Source organism: Opisthocomus hoazin, chromosome 9 (assembly GCF_030867145.1).
Source record: "Opisthocomus hoazin isolate bOpiHoa1 chromosome 9, bOpiHoa1.hap1, whole genome shotgun sequence".
In the NCBI taxonomy this organism is placed as follows: Eukaryota; Metazoa; Chordata; class Aves; order Opisthocomiformes; family Opisthocomidae; genus Opisthocomus; species Opisthocomus hoazin.
This window is the reverse complement of record NC_134422.1, coordinates 44,839,234-44,863,025: the sequence shown is the minus strand read 5'-3', so window position 1 is coordinate 44,863,025 and position 23,792 is coordinate 44,839,234. Positions and strand designations below refer to the sequence as shown.

The 23,792-nt window shown below is 41.1% G+C and overlaps 1 protein-coding gene across 7 annotated transcripts in view; it reads right to left on the bottom strand.

The window, feature by feature from the left end:
- Positions 1–576: 576 nt before the first annotated feature.
- The window catches only part of SPATS2L (spermatogenesis associated serine rich 2 like), an 83,824-nt gene continuing 60,608 nt past the window's right edge, over positions 577–23,792 (bottom strand). For all 7 annotated transcript variants that reach the window (XM_075429746.1, XM_075429751.1, XM_075429749.1 and 4 more), the window contains 7 exons: positions 20,503–20,703; positions 19,940–20,075; positions 10,741–10,799; positions 7,240–7,349; positions 6,589–6,691; positions 3,220–3,440; positions 577–2,015 (listed from right to left, as the gene is read on the bottom strand). In XM_075429746.1, coding sequence (XP_075285861.1) covers positions 1,617–2,015; positions 3,220–3,440; positions 6,589–6,691; positions 7,240–7,349; positions 10,741–10,799; positions 19,940–20,075; positions 20,503–20,703 — 1,229 coding nt within the window. In that variant the 3' untranslated portion in view covers positions 577–1,616. The remainder of the gene's footprint in view (positions 2,016–3,219; positions 3,441–6,588; positions 6,692–7,239; positions 7,350–10,740; positions 10,800–19,939; positions 20,076–20,502; positions 20,704–23,792) is intronic.

Genomic DNA, 23,792 nt, shown 5'->3' with positions numbered 1-23,792 from the left:
ACCAATATTCACATGTGGAAAACTGTATACAGATATCAAGAGAAATAAATATAATCAAAATCACCCACAAGGAATGCACCGCACTCCACACTTTGAAATTATTTTTCAAGGGCCACAGAGGAAACCAGTCAGTACTAAGGAAGCGTGCAGTCAGCTAACAGAAATTAGGCAGAGGAAACTGGTAAAAAGCAACAGCAAACAATAACCTAGGAACAGACTTTTAAAGATATTTAGGTGTCCTGCTCATACTGACCTCAGTGGGAGGGCAGTTGTACTGACCTTTTACACCTTTCTGATTCTGACACTTAGGCCAGTAGTTCACTTGATGCCAGGTCTGGATTCTGACACCTTACGATGTTAAATAATAACTTACATTATAAGTATCTCCAGAATGGAAGCGGCTCTCATGGGAAGGTCCTGTTCCATCCACTTCTGGCATTAGGATCTAGCTAAAAGCAAAAGCCTAGTCCAGTCTAAACTCAGCTGAAAGGCTCCCACTTGTACCAGGTGAATTAAACACATACAATTTCAATAAGATCACAAAGGTTAGGCACTGCAAAGCAGAAAACAACAAAATATTTTAGAAAGAAGATTTTAATTTTTTGGAAGAAACAGGTTTTCCCAAATACAGAATCAGAACATTAAGACTAAGTAAGATTTTTATTTTAATAGAAAACTCTGAAGGATGTAGTATTTGCTCAAATATGTACCTCCACATTCTGCTGCATGTTGCTGTAACAAATTTATTAGTCACAGCTCTCGTTATGGACAGATGGTTCCTACAACAAAAATATAGAAAAATAATTTGGATTCAAGTCTAGCACACCTGCTACTTTTCATATGCAAAAAAATAAATCCAACTAGTCATAGAAAAGTGGCTGATAAGGATGGAGAATAGGACTGTGCATCTGAATAGCCATGACTATATACATTCCAAACTTAAGAAACTAACATTTTTCCTCAGCCTCATAAAAATAGTTTGTCAATGAAAAATACCAATATGTAACACATTTAATGCAATTTATACTTGAATTTAAAGATCTCAGATTATGAAATAATAAGCTAAAATAAAATGTACTGCTTTTTCAAATCTTCTATATAACAATACTCTCCCTGTATACAGTGCGCATGCATGTACATGTATACATGCACAGAAAGACAGAGGTGTATAGAGAAATGCTGAAAACTTCTACAAGATTATCTGATTTCACTGCAGACCACAGCATACAGACTTCCTGGGATCCTTCTAACACAGGCTGCTCTAAAAAACCAATAATGTTGATGGGTATGACCACACATCTACAACAGGTTTTTTCTATTATGGATTTAATTATCAGTTTCTTTTTCCAATCTAGATTTCATTTTTCTAAGAAGTAAATGCTGCTTTGGTAAGATTCTGTACTGTCATGACAAAATAACTGTGAACATATTGGGCCAAGCCTTGAAAGTATGAATTAATTTTAATAATTAGTAAGTAATAAAGATACCAACAAGTTTTAAGTTGCAACAGATTTAAAATGACTATGTTCTGACTTATTTTCTTCACCAACAAGCATCTCGAGCAAGAAACTAAAATGAAGAGATTAAATTTCTGTGCCTGCCATCACTGTGACATTTTAAGCCACCAAAGTCACAGCTGGCACTGAAAGAACAGTGGCATCAGCAGAGACCTCCATCCTTGCAGGACATAAATTGCATTGCACCACCCTGCCAGCGCTGCCATGGAAGGGCCTGTGATCTGCAGTGTCTGGCGTGGGATGCTTTCGTCGGGTCTTTTCTGAATGTGTCGGATTCTCTGTGGTCCTTGTAGTTGTAGACTGCTCTTGGTTTTTCATAGCTCCTTTATTTTTAGATCTGAAGCTGTTATGCTGCTGTCTTCTGTGTTCAGACCTGGAACCGCTCTTTATATTATTTTGATCTATCTCATTACTGGCACCTTGTGACTTAAGAGACCCATTGAGCCGGATGTTTTGGTGCTGTGGGTTGAATCGTCGTCTCTGGCTAGGAGGCCCATTCTACCCAGAAAGAAATTGGGTAATTGTTAGATTATCTGAATCCTTCACAACTGATGAGAAATGTAGCAATAAGAACTATTGAAAATTGCAGAATAAAATTTTCGCTGTAACTAGGAGACAGAAAACGCTATACAGTTTTGATTGTTGCCGGAGCTCTCTATTTGTAACACTTAAAGACTGAACAATGAGTAGTAACATGCTACATCCGAGTAGCCTGGAAATATAGACGGCAAGTTCACCACTGATGCCAAATTAAAGTCTGCCATGATTCAAGAGAATACAGAAAAGGAGGTGAAGTATGGACATCTGAACAGCAGCAGTTAAGAAACATTGAAGAACTTGATACTATTTTCTCCCAAAATCACAAAAATACCTTTCCTAGTAATATTGTGTAAAAACTACAGTAAGACTGCAGGAGGAGCAGAAATTCACATGTAGATTAAAGTCAAGCTAAGAATCCACATGGCGGGAGAGATGTCCACTGTGGTATCTTGCTCGGAGGAAGCTTTGATCCTCAAAGCTTGGGCAGCCTTCCTTTCAGCGTGGGAAGTGGCTGAATTGCTTTGTTTGCATGACTGCCAGGGCAGTGATTCCATACATGCACTGACATTATGTAATGCTCCTACATTTCCCTTCAGGCACCTAGTTGAGCCTAAAATCCCTGCTGGGACAAAATTCAGACTGACTTCAATGGCAGCTTTACCTAAGCACAACAGTGCAAGGACATTCTAAGGTGCTTTTATAATGAAATAGCTACCAATATAGCACAATGCTATAAGCTGTGTTGTACGTCTTCTGAAATAATATGCTTTTAAACCTAGCAGATTCCACTTCCAATGTCTGTCTAATAATCATGCTTCAACAGCACATCAACCGACCATTTGTCAAGGATCAGGAATAAATGTTTCACCATCGTAGGGCAATTAGCTATTATGAAGGGTTTTTCTCTTTTAGTCTATTAACTGCCACTAGTCACTTCTGAACATCAGACAGCAGTCTTTGCTGGTATGGCATTTCTGGTATTTCCACCTTGTATGTTCCCACTGCCTTGAAAATGAAGCTGGAAAACATACACTTGCATAGTTTCAAAAAATATTAATTAAACGTATGGACAGCAAACCACTATTTGATTTACAACTGTCAACGCTGCATATTTTTCTGAAATTTCTGAAATAATTTGGTTAGTTCATAACTGGTTTCTTACCTGCTTGTTTGTCAGTATTCCTTGGGAAGAAGATTCTGAAGGATTGGAAGAAAGATGACTTTGTACTTTAGTGCTGGCTGGTTTATTATCAGAGTTCTTGGCATTGCTGGAGGACTTTCGGGCGTGCATATTTTGCTTGCCAGTTGTTGCATGCGAGGTCATTGAAGACAGCACTGAACTACATGGTGTTCTCAAGGAATAGCTGTTCTTTGGATGAGAAACTATAAAAAAAGTATTCTGTGTTATCAGTTAAATGATCAACATCTAAACATAAGGCTATAATCTTACTCTGCTTACAGTTAATTTTGGTAGCATCATTCCAGGCTTACTTTAAATAATGAAGTAAGCTAGATAACTAGGGTCGGAATTAGGCCATAGTGTTTTACTTCTGCTAAACTGCCTCATCGTGAAGCATTTCTGGAGACAGAAGAGCCAATATGGTGGAACTGTGCTAAAACTGGAAGGAGCCTGGCAGAAGGCTAGGCTTTGGTCATCCAAAAGAACTTTTCAAAATTCATGGCACCTATTGGTTTGCTTGTTGAGCTGAATGCACATGCTGTCAGGACTGCCCCATGCACTGCTGTCCTAGTAACGCTCCGAACAAGAGTCTTCAGGCAGCAAAGGAAGAAACTCGGGAAGGGAGTGGTATGCCAGTGACAATCTCAGCTGCTTGAGGTTAAAGGAAGTTGTGCCTGCGGACACCACAGACTAAATCCGATTCCAAATTATTCTTTGATCGTGGAAGGCTGAAGAGGCTGATGCTTGCTGTCTGTACATGTACTAGCTACAACACAGGTAACAGCCATGAAAGCTTCCTTAGTATAGATAAATATTTCTTAAGAAAAAAAAAGTCTAGTGCCTGTTGCTTGTTCCTTTCTAAGGAGATGGTTAACGAGGGTTCTTCTGTACCACGGATATCTATAAAAACTGGAACTGAATGAAAGCACTAATCCACTTCATGTAGATCATGGCAGTCAGCACTATCGGGAACCACTATTGCTCACCTCAGTGTATTCCTACTCCCTACTTCTTTGTATTTTGAAGCTGCCTGATTTCTTAACCACTTCCATCTCTGGATGTGAAGTGCACCAAACAAATGCTTGACTCCTACCTCTCTGCATTTCCACAAGCTCTTCAAGCTGCCTGCTTCTGTGCAATGCCCCCTAAGCAGTCTCAAAGAGGACTCTGAGGCTATTGAAGTTCTTGATCTTAATTTGCTGTTCTGATTTTTGCGATTATGGAATTTTCCTGTTTCCTTCTGGTACAGATTGCAAACCAGAGGCTCACTTCAGTGAGACATCTGTTGTTTTATCTATGAGGTACTTCTATTTTTCCACTTTCAGTATAGAGAAAGAAGATGCGGAATAATTTCAGCAACTGAGCATCATCTGTTAGTTTTTTTGAGGCTCTTATTCACTTACGCTAACATCAGCTATTTTTCCCACTACGTGTCCTCTTCAGAAAAACAATGCAACGATCTGCACAATGAATTGAATTTTCTGTCCTACGCTCAGCGAGGCTGGCTGTCACTGAGTTCTATGGCTCTCTCTTGTATTAAACAGACTGCTGCACATGGAAGCCTGTATAAAAATCCAGGTGCTTTGTCATAAAAACATATTTTTGACAATTATGATTACAAGGAAGGTACAAGATGTACAACGCACCATCGGGCATTCTGGATATCTATCAGTCCAATAATTTTTATTTCTTCCTGTCCATTGCGAGTGTATGTTGCCTACCCTCTTCTCATGCTAGAACATGCCTCCCTTCATACAAGCTCTGTGGTTTTGGTTGTTGCTTTCACTAAAGCCCTCAACAGTGTCTGTTCTTAGCTATAGGCCTGCTATAATCTCCATCTGAGGGGTGTCTGCAGCTCCTAGCAGGGTGTGGGCCTCACTGTAAGATGCTCCAAACAGAAACATCTTTTGCACTGAAGAGCTCTCACCAGAGACATGCCAACAGCATGAATTGCTCATCTGAGGTCACCGAGGGCAGACGAGTGCCAAGTTCTTCAGACGGCCAGTGCACTATCAGCCATTTGTAAGATGGCACTGCTTCCCTGCTAATAGCAGGGATGTGCTTGGGACTTCAGTGACCTGACTGCAACAAGTCAGCATCAAACTACGCTTAAGTAATGTTTTACTGAAATGAGGTATAAATAATTAACTTGCAGAATTAACTGCAGCTGGAAGTTATTTAGGAAAGCAGTTCAATGAGTTCAAAAAAATAGGCTATGGTTGTATCAGTAGCAGCTGTGGTTATATATAGTCAGGATAATCTTCACAGGATTTTCAATCTAACTTCAGGGTATGACATAGAGTCTATGAGGTGACTGTGAACAATTAGATGCGTTACTGGAAGCTTATGCCTTCCCTTGAAACATCCTGGGTTGGCTTCAGTGAGAGACAGGATATGGGGTTAGATGGATCTTCAAAGTATTCTGCAAAAGCCATTCTTATGGTCTAATGAATTAAACTGGTTATGCCTCGGAGGAGTCAGTTCTTTAGCTGTGCAGTCAGAAGATCGTATTGGCAGACTGTGTGGTATTTTTTCTTTTTTCTATTTCTAGTAACTCCCTGAAAACATTCATTATTTTTCTTCTCAAAATTGTTTTCCTTCTGCCAAAATGCACTAGTTCAGCATTGCGTTAACAGTTTTTCTCCTGAGTGATGGTACTGATAAGGGTATCATGGGATAGGGTAACATCTGGGGCAAAGCATTATAGCATTTACTTTTTTTGGGGGAAAAAAAAAAGGCATGACAAAGATGAAAAACAGGCTGTCTCATATTTTGCAACGGGGACATGACACTTGGAGCAGAAAAGGAACCTGACTTGCCAAGAAGAAGGGCATATGATTTGGAAACAGAAACGTCCAGGACTACCTTTAGCTCCCGAAAAACCCAGTGAATACTGTTATAAAACTGGGGAGTTACTTCCTAGCAGGAGAGATCTGAACTGGTCTCATAAGATGCTCACACAGAGAAGCCTCCGATTTACTAGTTATTTATAAATTACTGAATTTGAGTGTTCCCCAGCGCTGATTTTTTACTTCCACTTGGAAATCCTGTTTAGATGGAAGACTCCAACTGATCTGAGTAACACCTGGAACTCTCTGACAAAGAGGGCACTGTGCACGTGCAGATGGACTGTGCCGCACATGCACAGTGAGTCTAACGTGTTGCAGACTGTGACGTTGACTTGTGTGCACAAAACAAGCCTGCTGCATCCAGATATACTGTTCATGTCAGGCTTGCTGCATGCGCACTCACTGGCAGTACGCATGCCATTATTTCTGCCGGCATTTCCTGAACAGTTACATGGAATACTATGCTCTCAGAACTTCGGTGTGAGAAATCACCAGCACCTACTTTCTCCACAGAGCTGAATTTGGGTCTTCAGCTGTTCTGTATCACAGGAAAATCGGGCAGACCTGCCCAGCTCTTCATCATATTTCCGTTCACTCACAAAGTGCTGCAAAAATATAGACAAGTTAACAGTAATTTGTGTTCTGAGCAAAAGACTATACGGATGGTACAGAAACTAATCAATACTCATCTTAAGTTCACTTTAAGGCTCAGCAAACTCTTGACTTTGCCCTGTACAACAGGATCTCTGTGCAGAACCCAGTTTTTTCCCATCCTTACCAAATGACATGTCTCGCAGCCCAGCAATAGGTGGATCACTCCCGCACTTGGGAAGTGGGTCATTTCATCAGAGCATACGCGTTTGATCACTGAACCTGAAGCTATCGGGTTTACCTGTTAACAGGGTCTGATAAATGATATACAGCAAAACTCCCCCTGGCTCCACTTAGGAGGGGATATCTTACACTGCTCTGATAGCGTCTGTACACTGCTCAGAGGTGCTATAATGCTTCAAGAAGGTATGCTTTCCCCACGGAAAGCTAGTTACACTTTGACCCATAGCAGAAACGAACAGCATGGGCGCATTAACATGACAACTTTTTCTTGGCGTTTATGCAAACAGCTAAAATACCCAAGCAGAAGTGAATGCCTGACCTTAATTTCAGCCCTGAGTTCAGACAGTTGTGCTTCGGCCATCTGACTGGCTAGGTCCGTCAGTCTCTTCAGCTCCTCAGCTTTCTTCTGCCGAGCAGTCAGGATTTCCACTGCCAAATACCAACAGTTAATGCTAGGAAGGTAAATTGCTCTGTAATTCATTACTCTTTGGGCACTAACACATCATGTGTGAGACAAACACACACATCTCAGACCCCTGACTTCAACTGGACTTCCAATAGGCTGCTTGCACAGATTAAGTCAATCAGCGTATTTAACTGAACTGCCTGATGTTGAAAAAGATCTGGAAATGGGATAGCTGTCAGAAAATCAAAGTTAAACCAGTCCTTCAATATTTAGGTAAAAGGGGGCAGAGACACGTTGTTTTGAGTATGCCAGTGCTTTATTTTTACGCACAAAACCAGGCAGCCTTCCATGGAGACATGGAAAGAAGCATTACATTGAGTCAACAGCCTTTTTCTGAAGACAGACATTTTTTTTTTTTCTTCACATAGAGACATTTCAGTTCCTCAGAAAAAAATCTGTTCATATATCATTTACGTTAAAATCACTGGCATTGCAATTTTTCTTTCAAGTACAGAGTATACACAGTTGCCATTTCTACAGCAAAGCAGTATCACAAAGGCCAACAGTCTTTATGAAAGAAATACTAAGTATTCACTACTGCCCATCTTGTATATTGTATGTAAGGATGGGGTTAATAGTTAGGTTCTTATAGGAGAAGATTCACCATGAACCACAAAGCAATGGTCCACTTACATGCAGGATAATATGACATTACAATTCTGGTGGAAAATTAAATATATGCAAACTATTACCTGTATGGTGACTCAGTGTAAAAGCAACAACTGATTAATTGGCTGGTGAGATCAGCACTTACAGCAGAGAGGAAAGATAGTATCTAAACATAAACTAATAACAATCATAATCTTTTGTCTAGAGCTTATGTCTACAGGCAGGGTGAGTGGTAGTTGTTGTAAACTATCCTGAGGCCACAGACTCCATGACAGCTGTGCAGACTCTGGCTTCTTTGCCCTCTTTTGCCACAAATTTCCACAGCAGACTTGGTGAGTCACCTAACCAGCTCATACTTTCTAATGCCATTTTTTAGGTGAGAATTAATGATATTTCACAGAGAGTTTGTTTCTCAACCCATTATCATTTATTTAATCAGATAGTCTCAAAAGAAGGTGCTATCATAGAATCATGGAACACTCTGGGTTGGAAGGGTCCTTTAAAGGCCATCCAGTCCAACCCTGTGCCATGAGCAGGGACATCTTCAGCTAGATCAGGTTGCCGAGAGCCCTGTCCAACCTGGCCTTGAATGCTTCCAGGGATGGGGCATCTCCCAACTCTCTGAGCGACATGTTCCAATGCCTCACCAGGCAGAGCATGGGCCGGCAGGCGCGGGGAGGCAGAGCTGCGGCTGCACGGCTGCGTGGGAGCAGCCAAACCATGCGATGGAGGAGGGCATCACACCGGGCAGGGGAGGCAGAGGGTGGCTGCACTTCCTTTGGCCCTGCTGGTAATCTGCACGGACGTTGTTACTCTATCTATCTCTCTAGCTGATCTTTTAATTTCATTTTTGTGGAATACCATCTACAAGTCTGAGAAACTTCAGTTCTGCTTGATTGCTTATTCTAGGTAATGCCAATATTGTTTCTCCCCAAGGTGAGCATCCCCTTTGCTGAAGTGACTGCCCAAAACATATGATCTCATCTCATACTGGCACTTGTCTCTGCCATGAGATGCTAGCCAAATACCCATTTAAAAAAAAAACCCGAAATTATCATATCTGGAAATTTCCCCAGGATTGACAGTAAGAGTAAAATTACCCACTGTAAAATAGTCCTCCAGTGCAGCAGAGAGATGTGAAAATAAATCATAATGTAAATCTTGGTTAGCATGTTACAGTCCTATCACAACTTCCTGCCTAAAGCTCTGAAGGCACTTTACAAACCTACAACAGCCTTGAGAGATAGCAGAAACAATGCTGTTCAGGACAGACATAGGGGCCATCCAGTGTCACACGTGGAGTCGGCACAAAAGCAGGGCAACAGAACCTGCCACATGCATACACAGCACATTGCATGCCTGCAGGTAAGAACTGGGTTTACGTTCCACAAAAATTACTACTGTACCCAGCCAAGATCAGTGAAGGGGCTCCATGATACCATCAGCCCTGGATGGTAGATTTGCAAAATACGTTTTTGTTTATGCAGTTAGGGCTTAGATACACGTCTGCTGATACCAATGGGAATTTTACCATCGGGTTTCCTGGGAGTGAGTTCATACACTGTAGCTAACTTTGGCTACCTGGTCTCCACAGGTAACCAAAAAGCTGCTGATAAGTTTCCATCCACAACTCTTCCCCAGAGTAACACAGAACTCCAAATCCACATCTATTTTATATTAGTACTAGGAAAGTTAGCATACAAAATTCTAAACACAAACTAATGCCAATCTTTGCTGTAACAACTCATGTGTTTCAGTTTCCACACATATACAACTGCAAGAGACTTAGCTAGCAACAAAGGATTTAGATTATTTTTTTAAATGAAAATTGAACTAGTATACATTTGTGAACTAAGTGACAATTCTAAAGGCAAATGAAGCATTCAAGAATGTTACATATATTTGTGAGCCTCCTTGGAAGGACCTTAAATTCACAAAAGGACTGTATGTATACATAGCAGTGATATTTTCATCTGCCAGGCAAAGTATCATTCTAACAATACTTTGGTTATTCTTTACTTTCTTGCTTAGTGCCCTCTATTGAAACACATCCCCTTGGTTACTGGGCAATGAACACCATATCTCAGATGGGGTATAAGACAGATATTGTGGTATCCTAATACATGGCTCATCTTGCCTATTTTTTTTGCCCTAAACCAGAATATATATAAGCCATGCAAAAAACAGAGATAACATGAAAGCCTGGAATCAGATCAACTCCCACAGTTTGTTCAGAAAATGGATTCCTGTAAACAGCTTGGTTTTGATTTTTTTGTTGTTCTAATTCATAAGCTTGATCACTATCCCTTAAAGCTATGCAAGGCCTCACAATAACCTATTCCCCTAGTAATTTCCAGTATTCTAACTCATATACATATAATATAAACAAGCAAACAGTGATGAAGAAATGGAAATGAAGTAATCAACAAAACATAGAAATAAGAAAAAACAAAAGAGTGGTCAAACAGCTCTGATAGGTAAGGAACAAATCATTTAAATCTAACTTCATATGAACTTTTAGTTTACCTTAATTTTGTAATATTGAAATTTTGACGCACAATCTTTACAGATAGAAAACATACAGAAACTATCCCGGGAAGTCAAAGACTTTTTCGATTGTATAAATATACAGTGAAAGATGCTGGAATGCTGCTAAACAAATTAATGTAGTGTGTAATTTTCTGCCAAATAAAACAAATGTTTCCATGACTATTCCAGCAGTTCCCTGTGTATGTTTTTACTTACTGGCTTCTTCTTTAACTTTATCAATTTCTGCCATTAATGACACTTCTTTGTCTACGATGCTAAAAAAGGAAAAAAAGAAAGAAAAAAATCACAATTCAACCCATGCTATAAAAACTATAATTACACAAAGACTTCAGACCTTAGTTATGGGCTGTTTTGAAATTAATAAGACTTGGAAAATGGAAGCTGAAGAAACAGCTAGGCAAATTGAGTACAACAAATTAGCGATAATCAGTGTATGCTGATTTACACAAATATCTCACTGGCCTGTGCACGTGTCTGCACAGATGTGCAAGTCACTCTGATTTACCTCTTCAGCACTGCCTGGGCGCAGCAATCCTCAAATGACTACATAGTCTTTTTCCTAATTAAGCCAAATACACCACTGCTGCTACCCAGGAGGTCTCAGGGCAATATTAAGAATACAGCTTAGCTCTCAGTGCAATATTAAGAATAAAAACAGAGTTAAAGCCATGTGGAAAGAGGTCCTCCTCTTCCTTAAATAGAGATATTCTTGCAAAATATGTCAGGGTAAACAAGAAAATTGTTTCTGATGTAAATAAGCATTAATGTATCTCCATAACAGAGGTTAGCTTCCTTGCCCCCTGCTCTCTCCAGGACTGGAAAGATGTGGTTCCACTTTTACCTGGCCTTCCTAAAGGCTCGTGTGCCTCTCCTTTCACAGGTCTCTGGTGCGCAATCCCTGACAGGACTTCTAAGCTGTCAAAGTGCTAACTGAACAGGTGGGTCTACTGAGAGCAGACAGTGGGTCTGGCAAAGTGTTCACATCACCAACCCAGTGATGTTTTTCAGTGAAATAACACCACTGCAGAATGCTCTCCAGTGGATAGTGCTCTGGCGTGCCACTCCATTTTCCCCCTCACTAGATTACTTTTAGTCATGTCCATGTTTAATAAACACCACCAATGTAAATGTTTGCATAGGTGAGTAAATGCAAGCCACTGGGGGGAAATTGCAAAAAGTAGGTCAAACACCAGGAATAAATCCAGGCACACACTCAAAAGAAGAGTGGAGTTCTCAATCCTTTCAGTAAAATCATCCTTAAATGTAAGCTTTTGCACTCAGTGAAGACACTGAGTTATATCTGAACTAGCTTCCATCAGAAGGAAGACAGTATAGAACACTCGAGAACAAAACATTTGTCTACAATGCCCTTAGCAAGGAAGGAAAGATCCTAGGGAGTGCAGTGGGCAGCAAAGACGGCAGACTTACAAAGAAGAGAAGGACCGATGGGTCATTAACTAAACCAGGGAAAGATGAGGGAGCAGGCAGGGCGGGGAATGCACAGCAGATACACAACTGACTCACCCAGAAATATACCAGCTAGAATGTGTTCAAGGGACATGCAGCCTTCCTTGAAATCTTTCCATAAATTAACCAAGCTCATACAGGAGGCTTGCAACAGAGGTTCTGCAGAGTCCTACCCTCGGGTTTTACCAGTCAACCATGCCACCTTTAGAGGAGGAGATGCTCCTACCTTCACACTGCTTCCCAACAGCCAATGAGAGGGACAGAGTCAAGCATGCAGCAAGGCAATAAAATTGCAGCCTAACACATTTTTCTGCTTCGTACATATAAACAAGGCTAATAATATTGTTCTGGCCTGCCAGATCAATTTAGTGTGACCTACACACCAGAGGAAATAAAACAGCAGGTTTTTTTACGGTAGAGCAGATCAGTTAAGAGGCACAACCTTACAGTGAAAGGACACACTTGTTCCATTTGGCCCTCAGTATTCTCCAGGCATAAGCATTAAGCTTGGACTCCAGATAGGCAGGTGATGATTCCAGCTTGCTGATCGAAATAGCGATAGCTTTTCAGAATTAATCCTTTTTCAATCAGCTTTTGTAACTACAGAATACAATAAGCTTTCTTGGCTTTCACAGCAGGTGGCTGAAAAGAGTCTTGTAAGTTCTCACCTGTTTCTACTCTCCACAAAAAAAGAGATTTTCATCCTCTTTAGTATTTTGCCCTAAATTTAAAAAGTCTGCCTGTTTTCACTTTTGCTGTCTCTGTTACAGAAGTGCCTCCCTAGTGTTCTACATAGGTTATATAAACATAAACTTCTGGCTGGAAAAAAATATTTGAGCAACAAGCTCACAACTCCAGAGCTCATCAGAACTGCTTTTTGGCCCAGTTCATTCCACAACTGTCCTCTCCCCACTCCAACAACAGATCCTTGATAAACTGCTTAGCTCCTAACATTTTATTTTGATGCCAAATAAAAACACTTTTATTACCATAATGAGCCAAGGCCATAACAGTCCTCTATTTATCATATTCTATCATCAGATCTCATCTGTTACTAGACAGTTTTCCACTCCCAATGTTTTAGTGTGGTCCCTGATGCACGTTTCAGGAAAGCATTTGGATCTTTTCGTAGTACCAGCCAGGACTCTGATGAATTTGAAGCAGAACAAGCACCTGAGTACTTCCCTTGTAGCTACAAACTAGCATTGATAAAACTAAAGAATAAAACAAGAGGAAAAGTGCTTGGTGTCTTTGTCAATAAGAGACTAGTTAATGTGATAAGCTAAGTTTCTCTAATGGACAGACCTTCATGGGGTTGCCTTTCCCTGAAGATAATGCAGCTGTGCTAAATTACACCAGCTGTGGACATGGACTCTCTCATGTGCAACAAAAGGAAAGGAACATGCTGATTCTCATCTGGAAGCATACAGACAGATTTCTCAGCTCGGAAATCATGAAATACCGTATGTCATGGAATAACGGGGTAAGTTAATGTTTCTTTAGGAATGTCATAGGCCAGCCAGTGCTAGGAAATGCTACATTTCTTCTTAGTTCACATAAGAGTCAATTATTAAGGAAAGAGAGTAGGAATCAATTTGATTACTTTCTAGTCACACAGAGCACTTCAGTGCAAAACTGACAAACTCCCCCTCAATCGAGAACTTGGCAAAGTTATAAACAAACAAAAATGACAGAGAGAAAGCTGGAAATCTGGATTGGAAAAAAAAAAAGACAAAACAAATACAAAAAGAAAACTAAATGCTAACAGATACAGAAAGAGAAAGGACAAGAACACCATGGAAAAATCGATGGATGAAATCTTGTCTCTCGTTCCTGCTAAGATCCCACTGTTCTCACATGAAGCTCAGAGAGCCACTTTAGCTGAACAGTTTCTTAACTCATGAGAAATTTAACTGGTTTTAATGTATTTTCTGGAATAAAGCCCTGCTTAGCCTCAATAGGATGATCATGATCAGACCACAGTGCTAGCATTATTGAGAACTGCTCAAAGCTCAGCTCAACAATGTCTCCTGGGAATGTATTTTCTTTCAATGCTTCTTAGTGTGTACTTGATACCAAAGTGTTGTCTCAAGCTGGTGCACTCCAGTGCACAGCCTGCAGCCATCAGTGTGCTGCAGAAAACTGGAGACTGGGTGCTAGAGGAACTTTCTGCACACTCACGTATCACCAGATTTGGGCTCTAGCAGGGCAAGGAACAGAATGCATTTCAGATCTAAAGACACCTCAGGAAAAATGTTATGCTAATTCCTTCTGCTCTAGTTACGCTGTTTCTCTTGGGTCTTCTATAGATGTTAGGAACCAGGGTTAAAATCATAAACATGCTTCTTTAGCTGAGGTTCCGGAGAGGTCAAACCCTTATCAAGTTTTTTCTGACTACTCCCAGCATTAACATTTTATCAGGCTCCCGCCATCCCTTCTCCCTCTCTCCAACACCAGCATTTAAGTATATTCCATATACCATTTGAGACTCCTGTGACAAACATACAACTTGGCACCGTCACTTCCCTCTCTGAATGTACCTGAATCTAAGCCCTAATTATCAGTCTGTAGGATCGCCTGCTGTAGTAGTATTTGCCAGTTCTACTGTTTCTTGTGATACATTTATAATACTCACTGGAGCAAATACTGGGACTCAGACCCCCTCTCCCATCGACCAGGCTCAAGGACAGATCTGAATCAAGAGAGTCTTCTACTCCATGAATGATGCTGGAGCCAAAACACAGTAACACTACTACATCTTTCTTTTCTGTCTCCCTTTGCAACACCTCTCTTCCAAAAGGACCGATTCTGTTCTACTCTTACCCCTCACTTGGTTCAAGATCAGGGTCCAGGAACCAAACTCCAGCTATCAGCACGGTATTATTGTTCACCGCAGGTGAATACCTGTAGTTTGGAGCACAGGATTCACCACTGTTTGATTTTAATATCCAGATGAAATTTTGAGGTGGGGTTCAGAAACGAGGCAATTTTCTTGAAGGAACACAGCAAGGCAGAGGCTTAACATAGAGGACATGCAAATACAGCCAGGACACAGCCAGTGCTTGTGCTGTAGAGATAGGAGATGCAGCAGAAGAGATAGCAGCTCTCTAGGATTCATTTTGCTGAAGCAATTCTGAAAGCAAGAGCGTAAGTGTTCTGTTCCCCATCAAATGGACAGTACTTGTGCCTTGGACTTATGCAGGCTGGCAGAATTCACACTAGTATATAATGAGAATAGAGCTGCAAAGGCCAAACTGCAATGAGTTGTCGGTACAGCAATGATAGGGATAAATGATGGTGCCAGCTGCCTCATTTCACAGTTTCATACCCAGAACAGATTCAGAATTTGTTCTGACATTAGTGGAAACAAATTAATCTTCCTCTAGTTTACTGCACAAAATTTAATGCTTGCACAGTGAAAAAGAAAAGATATTTTCAATCAGCTGCAATATCTCAAAATCCCACTAAAATTATTAAAGTTATTAGTGTCTCTTTAGCAAAGCTGCTTCAGATTGCCAGGCTGGTTGATTTATAGCTTTACTGACGAGAATCAGAAGGGTTCCAGATGACCAGCATCTTCCCTTTCCTTCTGCCTCTTCTAGACATTATGATAAACCTATTGTGCCTGAAGAGACGGGGAAATAAAAAGACCCAGCTGGCATGGAGGCAAACATGCTGACACAACTCACAAAGTTAAGCCACAGCTGCATGGCACAGAGGTTACTGTTAAGAATGTAATTCAAACAAGTCCTTTCAAAACCCTGTTAAACCCCCCAAAACGCCAGTTTTCTCCTAGAGGTGTTTAATAAGCTGCGCTCTCTCCTGAATTAGCTCCATGCACAGCTCGAGAATGAATATTGTTTTGGAGACTGAGGAAGCACAGTCAGCTGTGGCATTCTGAATGCCTGCAGCAGGACTCTTCACCTGGAAATGGGAAAGAGCTAGTTTTTCAGGGGCACCCTCAGAGGTCTGGTTCAGTGGATGAGACACTGGAACACTAAGGCAGCATTCGAGTCCTTTTTTCATGAGGACAGGAGTTAGTTGTGGGACACTGCTGGAGTTTGGCAGCTTAAGCTTCAAAAAAATAAAACGCACCATTCTCCAGTGACTTTGCTCTGTCAGTGGGCTTTGGAACAGACCCCAGCAGCTCCTTAAAGATGCACTGGTTAACAGTCTGCCGATAACCTCAAGCCAGTTGGAGGGACACTAGTACTGTCATTATGTCTGCTGTATCTGAGCTGAGATTACATGCAAATTCATGGGATAGTCCTGACAAGCTCACCATTGGTCTTTAAGTATTATGCCTTATTTCACGTACACATTTCCCTTCTAGCATGAACATACTCGACTCAGAGGTGGGGTGAAAAAACAACTGATAAGAACCTCTAAAGTCAATTGTGTATTTCACAAAAGAATCCCCATCTCCATGCAAAAACCAGAACTGTCCCAGTCAAACTTTCAGCATAAGGAATTAGAATGATGTGATGAGAATGTAAATATAAAGCCCAATCACCTGTAATGGAGGTGATTTGCAATACAAACTTTATAGGATTACCGAATAGCCATGCTATTTTGTAAATGGAGACATTACTTTATATTTCTTTATAATTATTTAATTTATAATTACTTTATATTAATAAACCTGCAGGGAAAGCTGTTGTTACATTACATTTTTTGCAATGTCTCTGTAAACAATACTTTTCCAGTGTTAGCTCAATAGTATTTAAATGTTCATGAAGCTTGAACGCTGTTACTTGATCACTGTATTAGCATATGCACAAGGTTTACACAGCAAACCAGATTACATGAATTTTCATTCTGACCACTAATACAGTCTGACAATAAGAAGATAAACAAAAGAGAATAAATCAATTTCACTGACATCCTTCCCTCTGCAGTATACTGTCTTGTAAAAGTAAAAAGGCCTGAAGGCTTGTAGTTATTCAAGTTTATTTTGCATTATTCTTTATCTACCTTCACTAATATTGTTCTCTCTGGCTAGCACAGTGAGGCCTGGTAAAGCCATCATAATTAAGGTCTATTTGCATTTTGCTTTTAAGATCTCTTTACAAGCAATTAGAAATTTATTGCCTGATCAGAAAAACTTGTTTAAGCCAAAAACTAACATGGAAAACCTTTACCTGAAAGAACGCTTCCAAATTTTATTTATTTAGAAATGAATGCATTACCTCAGGATTTGGCAGTTTTAACATTTGTGAGTATGAGTTGTACCATGGCTTGTTAGCATCCTGCACATTTTTACATAAATTTGTAAATTATTTCTTTCCTATCTGAGTCTCATTTCTCATCTGACTGCTAAGGTATCTGAGTATCTCACTGGTTTCAGATATTTTAGCCTAAACACACTCTGGCAAGGCAGAAGACTCTGGTCCCTGTTGCCAGGCTCCTGCTACAGAGAAGAGGTAACTTTCCGAAAAGTGTCCTGGAAAGTGGCCATAAAGAAAGGAGAAGAGTCTGGCTCTTTGGTCTAGCACCGGCTTACTCCCTATATGTGTTTAAGAAGTTAGATTTCTCCTTAGTCTAACAACAATGGGATCAGAAAGGATATATTCACTTTTTATCAGCAATGACATGCCCAAAAGCAACAATCTACCTGCGCGGTCCCAAAAAGCACACGTGCTTGTGTGTTACTGAAGCTGACAAATGCATCCGTGAATGACCAGGAGGGAAGATGGGAGACGCAAGGCCATGCAGTGTGAACAACATGCTGAGAGACAGCGTAATCCACCTTTGGATATCACCTCTGTAATCTGTCTTCATGAGCTTAGTAAAAACCACGGGGATGAAGCACGTACGCACGGAAGACAAAGGAGCCGGAAGGGGGACGTTGTGTATCTCCCCAAAACCTAACCCCCCCAGTTCCATGGGCTCTGTCTGTTCTCCCCACTGACCCACAGCAAGGGCAACCCCCAGCTGCTGGAGGGCACGGGAGGAGAGCGAGTGCTGCTGGGGTCCTGCAGGCAAGCGGCCAGCCCCAAGCCGAAGCCGTGGGGTCAGACTGTCCCAGACTCCGGGCAGCAGGGGCAGGGCCCTGAGGCCCTGGTCAAAGCACCGGCCTTTGAAGGCATCCGAAAAACCCGGCTGGGCGCGAGGAAACCCAAATGCCAGGGAGAATTTTCCCCTTCTCTGCACTGCCAAGGCTACGGACTGGATCACGTCGCTGATGGGCAAACAAACACCAGAACAAACCGCAAGAGGGTTTGACAACCTGCACTTTAGAGGCCTAGGGAGGAGCAGAGGTCAGCTGGCAGACAGAGAGAAGGCCAGTGAGGACTGCCTGGAAATGCAGGGAGAAACAGCGCAGGAACTCTGCTCAGTGTAAAGCAGTACCAGTCCTGGCCCTTCCAGTCACCTGCCCATGCTCTAAAATACCACGGAGCTAACACAGACCGGCAGCTCTTCATCTGGTGCCACTGGTTCTGGACTATGGGAAACAGAAAACCATCATCTTTGCAGTCTGCCAAGTCGGGGTCCCAGAAAGGGGACGACTGCGTTCACTCACTGCTCTTCAACTGTGAGCATTGGCAGCATTGCTCATCACCTGGCACTGAGTTAGTACAGACACAAGTATGTTCTTTTAAATGGCTGCTTCTCCCATTCAACCACCTCTCTACTTTGACTTTAACTTAGAAAACAATAGAAAAACTGCTTTATCTTCCCCAAATATACAGTACATGCTTCCTGGTTGTTCCGTGAATGTATTTTAACATATTTTAAAATTGTTAGTATTGCCAAACTCGATTTTTCCAGCATTATGTCAGACTTATTTTTTTATCCAGTGTATGGTGGAGCTTCCAGGTGCTTTTTGTTCACTCAGAAAAGAAAAAAATCATCAGTTGTGGTGGTTTTCATGCTCTTTTTCAAGCACTGGACATACCAATGTGTCTGAGATGCAAAGAAGAGAGGAGACTTCTCTTTCTTTGGTCCTGTTCTGCATTCAGTGTTATTAAACCTGGCCCTTATTATTTTCTACAGACTAGTTTCCATTTGTGGTTGGAAGCAGACCTTACGGACAAGTAGCAGATGTTTCCTTTTAGTTCTCCATATGACTGTGCGGATGCCCAATATGTGAAAATGATTTTCTGGCAAGAGGTGCTATGAGGAACTGTGGCTCCTTTTGCGCTTTACACATTTCACTCAGATTTCCTGGGGCTCTCTTTTTATTCCCAAGATATTTGATGTTCTTCTCCTTGCCCTACGCTACTGTGAGACATGGCTATATTCCGACATGTTTTACATCCAAGCAGAAAGTGGAGCAGCTTATGTTCTCACTCACACAAAGGTATTCCTGAAAACCATACACCAAAGCTGGATGCACTGAGGAGAAATACGGGCTCAGGGAGTACTGTTAGAAGGATCTTCATCTTAGCTTTCAGGTGCACCTAGGAGTCTGAGAAACACTGCCCTTCAGCTTGCTCTGCCCAGCACTGTCATAGCCTTGGGGAAAGCAATGGCACAGAAAGCCCTGCAAGAACAGGGCAACGAGCGTGCTAGGTCACAGCAGCAGCACAAGCTCCAGGAGACTAAAAAAGACTTCTTACAGAGCCAGGCAGAGTGCCCTGGCTGGTCCGGTCCATGGCCTGTAAAACGCTCTGGTGTCTTCTGGCACAAAAAATACTGTATACAAGCAAGTCATTATCACTTGTTCTGAGCATGCAGAGAATTACTCCCATTGGTAGGAACTTATGTGAGGCTCTTTAAGAAAATGAGCCCAATGCAGTGTTTTTAAATAAACATCTTTCTGGGATTGTTTTTTGGCCCCATTTCAATAAAAAGTCAAATCCAGAAGAAAGCACTGCTGCAGACACCCAGGGTGTAAGTGATCCCTCCCCACCAATGCCAGTGGCCTGATGAGCCCCTCTTTTCTCAGGTGGTGCTGATGAACCTCTCAAGCTGATTTACCTACCAGCTGTGTAATTCTGCAAAAGCAGCTTTGATCTTCTTCACTGAATTATCCACTTCCTCTTTGATCATCATACGATACCTGGTTAGAGAAACAGTGCAACGCTGCAAGTCCTTTACTGATTTTTCAATGTTCGGCCCTAAAACAGAAAACAAGAATTGCACAGAAGTCAGAAGCTGGTTTTGGCTTTTCTGAATAAGGGAGCAGGAATTGTTCAACATGTTATTTGCCCAGATAGATTACGATGAAATGGTTATCCCACTGAAGTACACAAATCCAACCTTTCCACAGTCCTTCCATGGTGCTCTTCAGTTTCAAAACACGTTTGCTCAAATTCATTCCCAAAATCAAGTAAGTGCTAAACCAGCACTATTAAAATGATTTTAAATTTCATTTAATATAATGTTAAATAGACCATAAATTGTTCTGCTCATTTTTGTTATGCTGAACATGGTTCTGCTCTCACTTTCCAATACATCTCTTCTTCACGTATGTTCTTTTTTTTTTTCCTAGAGGCCTCAGCTGTCTGACCACCTCAGCACACAGCAACCAGGGATCTAGTTTACCTCTTTTTTTGACCGAATCATCTGTCTTTGTTTCAAGTTGTGTGGCAGCATTGGATGATTTAACTGAGGAAGATTTTGACTTTGGCCTGCCTAGGTTACACTGGAGTTGAACTGATGACTGAAGAGACTTATGCTGTTCTATTCCATCCGTAGTCTTTGAGTTTAATTCCACAGATACGCTCTGGTGCTCTCGTTCTTTGTCTGCAAGAAAACAGAGTTATAAGATGAAGGAAGACATGAGCCTTACTGTTAAGTCTGAATGACTTTATGTTTATACACTGGAAAAACCAACGTTTTTTTCCACTGGCATACATTCTACAGAACCTTGGAAAGCAATGACAAAACAGAAACAAAATGGTTTTTGTTATTAAACACTAATATGAATACCTCCATGTTTCAACACTCTAAAAAGAAAAACCCATTAAAAAAAAAAAAATCAACTCTTCTATGTTGACATGAAAAAAATACCTCATAACACAGAAAGCATACTACCGATTGTAATCTTTTCCCAAATTCTAGAGAACAGAATTAGAGATGAAGTCTGCTATGGAAAGCACGAGACTTTAATGTTGAAATATAGATAGAGATCTATATATACACACACACACGTATCACACACGCAAAGCATCATCTAATCAGCATTTTAAATGCCCTGATTAAACATTCCTACCTGAAATACTTACCTTGCCTGACTAAAAATTTCTATCAAAAGCAGCTGCTAGGAGGGACCAAGCAGGAAATCAAACAATGTCAAAGATCAGGCTCCTGGGTTCACCAGCTTCAGAGGGCTAAAATAACAATGCCTGAGCCTGTCTGGCTGCCACAAGACGACCTGGTTTACTCTTTTTACTTCCCCTTTTTACTCCAAAGGGATTCAAGATATCAGCATCATCATAGAGGGTCAAGCAGCCAAAGAAGGGCTATGAAAACTGACAGCTAAGGTCAGCTATTACTGTCACTCTGAATTTTAGTTAATAAAACATACACAGAAAATGCTTTGCTGTGTTAACTCGTTTTTCTAATCTTTATATTCGCTTTGATGAATGAATGAATGAATGAATGATAGTTTGTTCTGAAGATGCTCTTTATGCATCACTATTCAGCTGATGCTGTGTGGTGTCTGGAGAAAAGGGGCTTGTCAGATTAACCACTGGATTATAGCCCACAGAGCAGGATTAACACTGCTGGGACTGAGGATACTGCCTACAGAGCTTCAAGATACCAACTAATGACTTCTTTGTGCCCTGGCTGGGCACTAGGATGGGAGTAGTACATTTTGGGTTGTTTCCATGGCAATCACACAACACCAGAGGAACAAAGAGGAAAATTAGTGCCCACATTTCTAAAACAGCTTTTGTTTATGGGCTTTAAAAGGTGAGTCCGCAAACAGGAAAAAAGTATCTTACATAAAATAGTATGTGAGAAAATAGCTGAAGAAGCTAAAGAAATCTGTGTATCTGCGAGAGCAAGAAACAACATGTATGCAGCACTGAACATATCAAAGGTTCAGTGCAGATACCAGTCTCACACATAGCCAGGAACTCTGTCCTGAGTTCACTGCCATTAACCCCGTGCAACCCTGACTGCATCTCACACTAATGCAGATAGCTTTCACTTATAAAGACTGTTATTTCTACTGTCAGTTGAGGCTTGCCTTGTTAAAGAACTCCAGCAGACAGTTAGAAACAAGCAGTCTATCAGCTAAACTATAGAGAAAGGCCAGGGCTATTGGGGTCTGTCCCAAAGATTAGATCTTCTGAAATTTGTTGTTAAAGAACAAAATTGTTATTTACTACATATAATTAGCAGCTTTGGTATACTTTTCAAGACAAATGACAAACTGAAAGCTTTTTGCCTAAAGTCATCCAGAACATCTAACAACTTTTTAACAAACTTTTGTCTGCAATATGCTTTGACACTTTCTTCCAAAATCACACACAAGCTGCTTTGAAAACCCACAGCAAGATGACCAACATAGCCTAGCAAACAATACCTTGGTATGGTACAGCTGAAATTTCAAATTTGTTTGAGAACAATCAACATAATAAAAAATAGATTGAGAAGATCTGCATCAAATCTCTGAAGACTTGGGCCATCTAAGAAACATATGTAACAGAATCTAGGGTCAAAGTCTCTCTCAAATACTTGAAAGAGAAGCCAAAGGTATGGGTGATAGTGTCTACAAGTAAATCGTACAGGATTCGGTACATGGTGGCTTGGAACTTCAGCACTGGTCTAATGCGTGACGTCTGCTAGATTAACTGTCAAATATTACCAGATCTGCCAGTAATGACAGCAGCCCAAATAAACTTGCTCTGAAATCTGCTGAGCTGCCATCTTCAAAATGAGTGGTTTATCTTTTTATAACAGCTTACCATTCAAAATCTTTTAAATAAAGTGAACCTAAATGGATTCCTCGGCTGAAAGAAGAAAACAAACCTGCCTTGAGATATAAACAGGAAGTTTGAAGGATTCACTAGAAATCATCCACATGAACAACGATTTTAAGAAGTGGGAAGGAGATCAGTATCTGATTTGTATATGGTTTTACCCAAGTCCCTGCAAAACAAATAGCATGGCAAGGCAGCATTAAATATCATTTCAGTGCATTCACGCCCCTTCTTTACAAATGCATGCACAGAAGGGGTAACTGCAAGTCCTTCAGATCCTGTGCTGGTAATGACTAAGAAGCAGAGTTAGAAGGTTTGTTCCGGTCATCATTTTGAAGTAATCTGGTTTATTTGGGGCCTTTTCCCCTTCAATACAATGACAGGGAGAATGTCCCTGAATGGACCCATAATTAAGTGAACCACTCCCTAAGGCCCTCCATGACGAGGCAATTCGGCTTTCCAGAGCCTTGAATTCTGTGCTTCATTTTCTCTAGCAGGTCTTGATTCCCTGTGGGAAACCATCACACAAAAAAAGCAAAAACTAAAGACTTCTCAGAAAAAGAAAAATGGAATAATGGCAAGAAATAAGCAGACCTAAACTAAAGGCAATAGCCACATGTTCTCCCCTATCATTTTCTAGCATGGGATGCATTATGGAGAAACACCAGTTACACTGCATCCTCCATTCTGGTCCCTGAAGTCCCTTCCAGGCAGCCAGGACTTGATGGCTCTGAAAGACCTAACCTCGAAGGCTGTGAGTTGGTATAAGCCAAGCTTCAACTTCATGTTCCTTATGGGGAGGAAAGCATAAGGGATTGTCAGCAGACACCTGACTGATCCTTCTGAGCTGTGACCTCTCTGAAGGTGGTGGTGAAATGTCTACAGTAGCATTAATTTGAC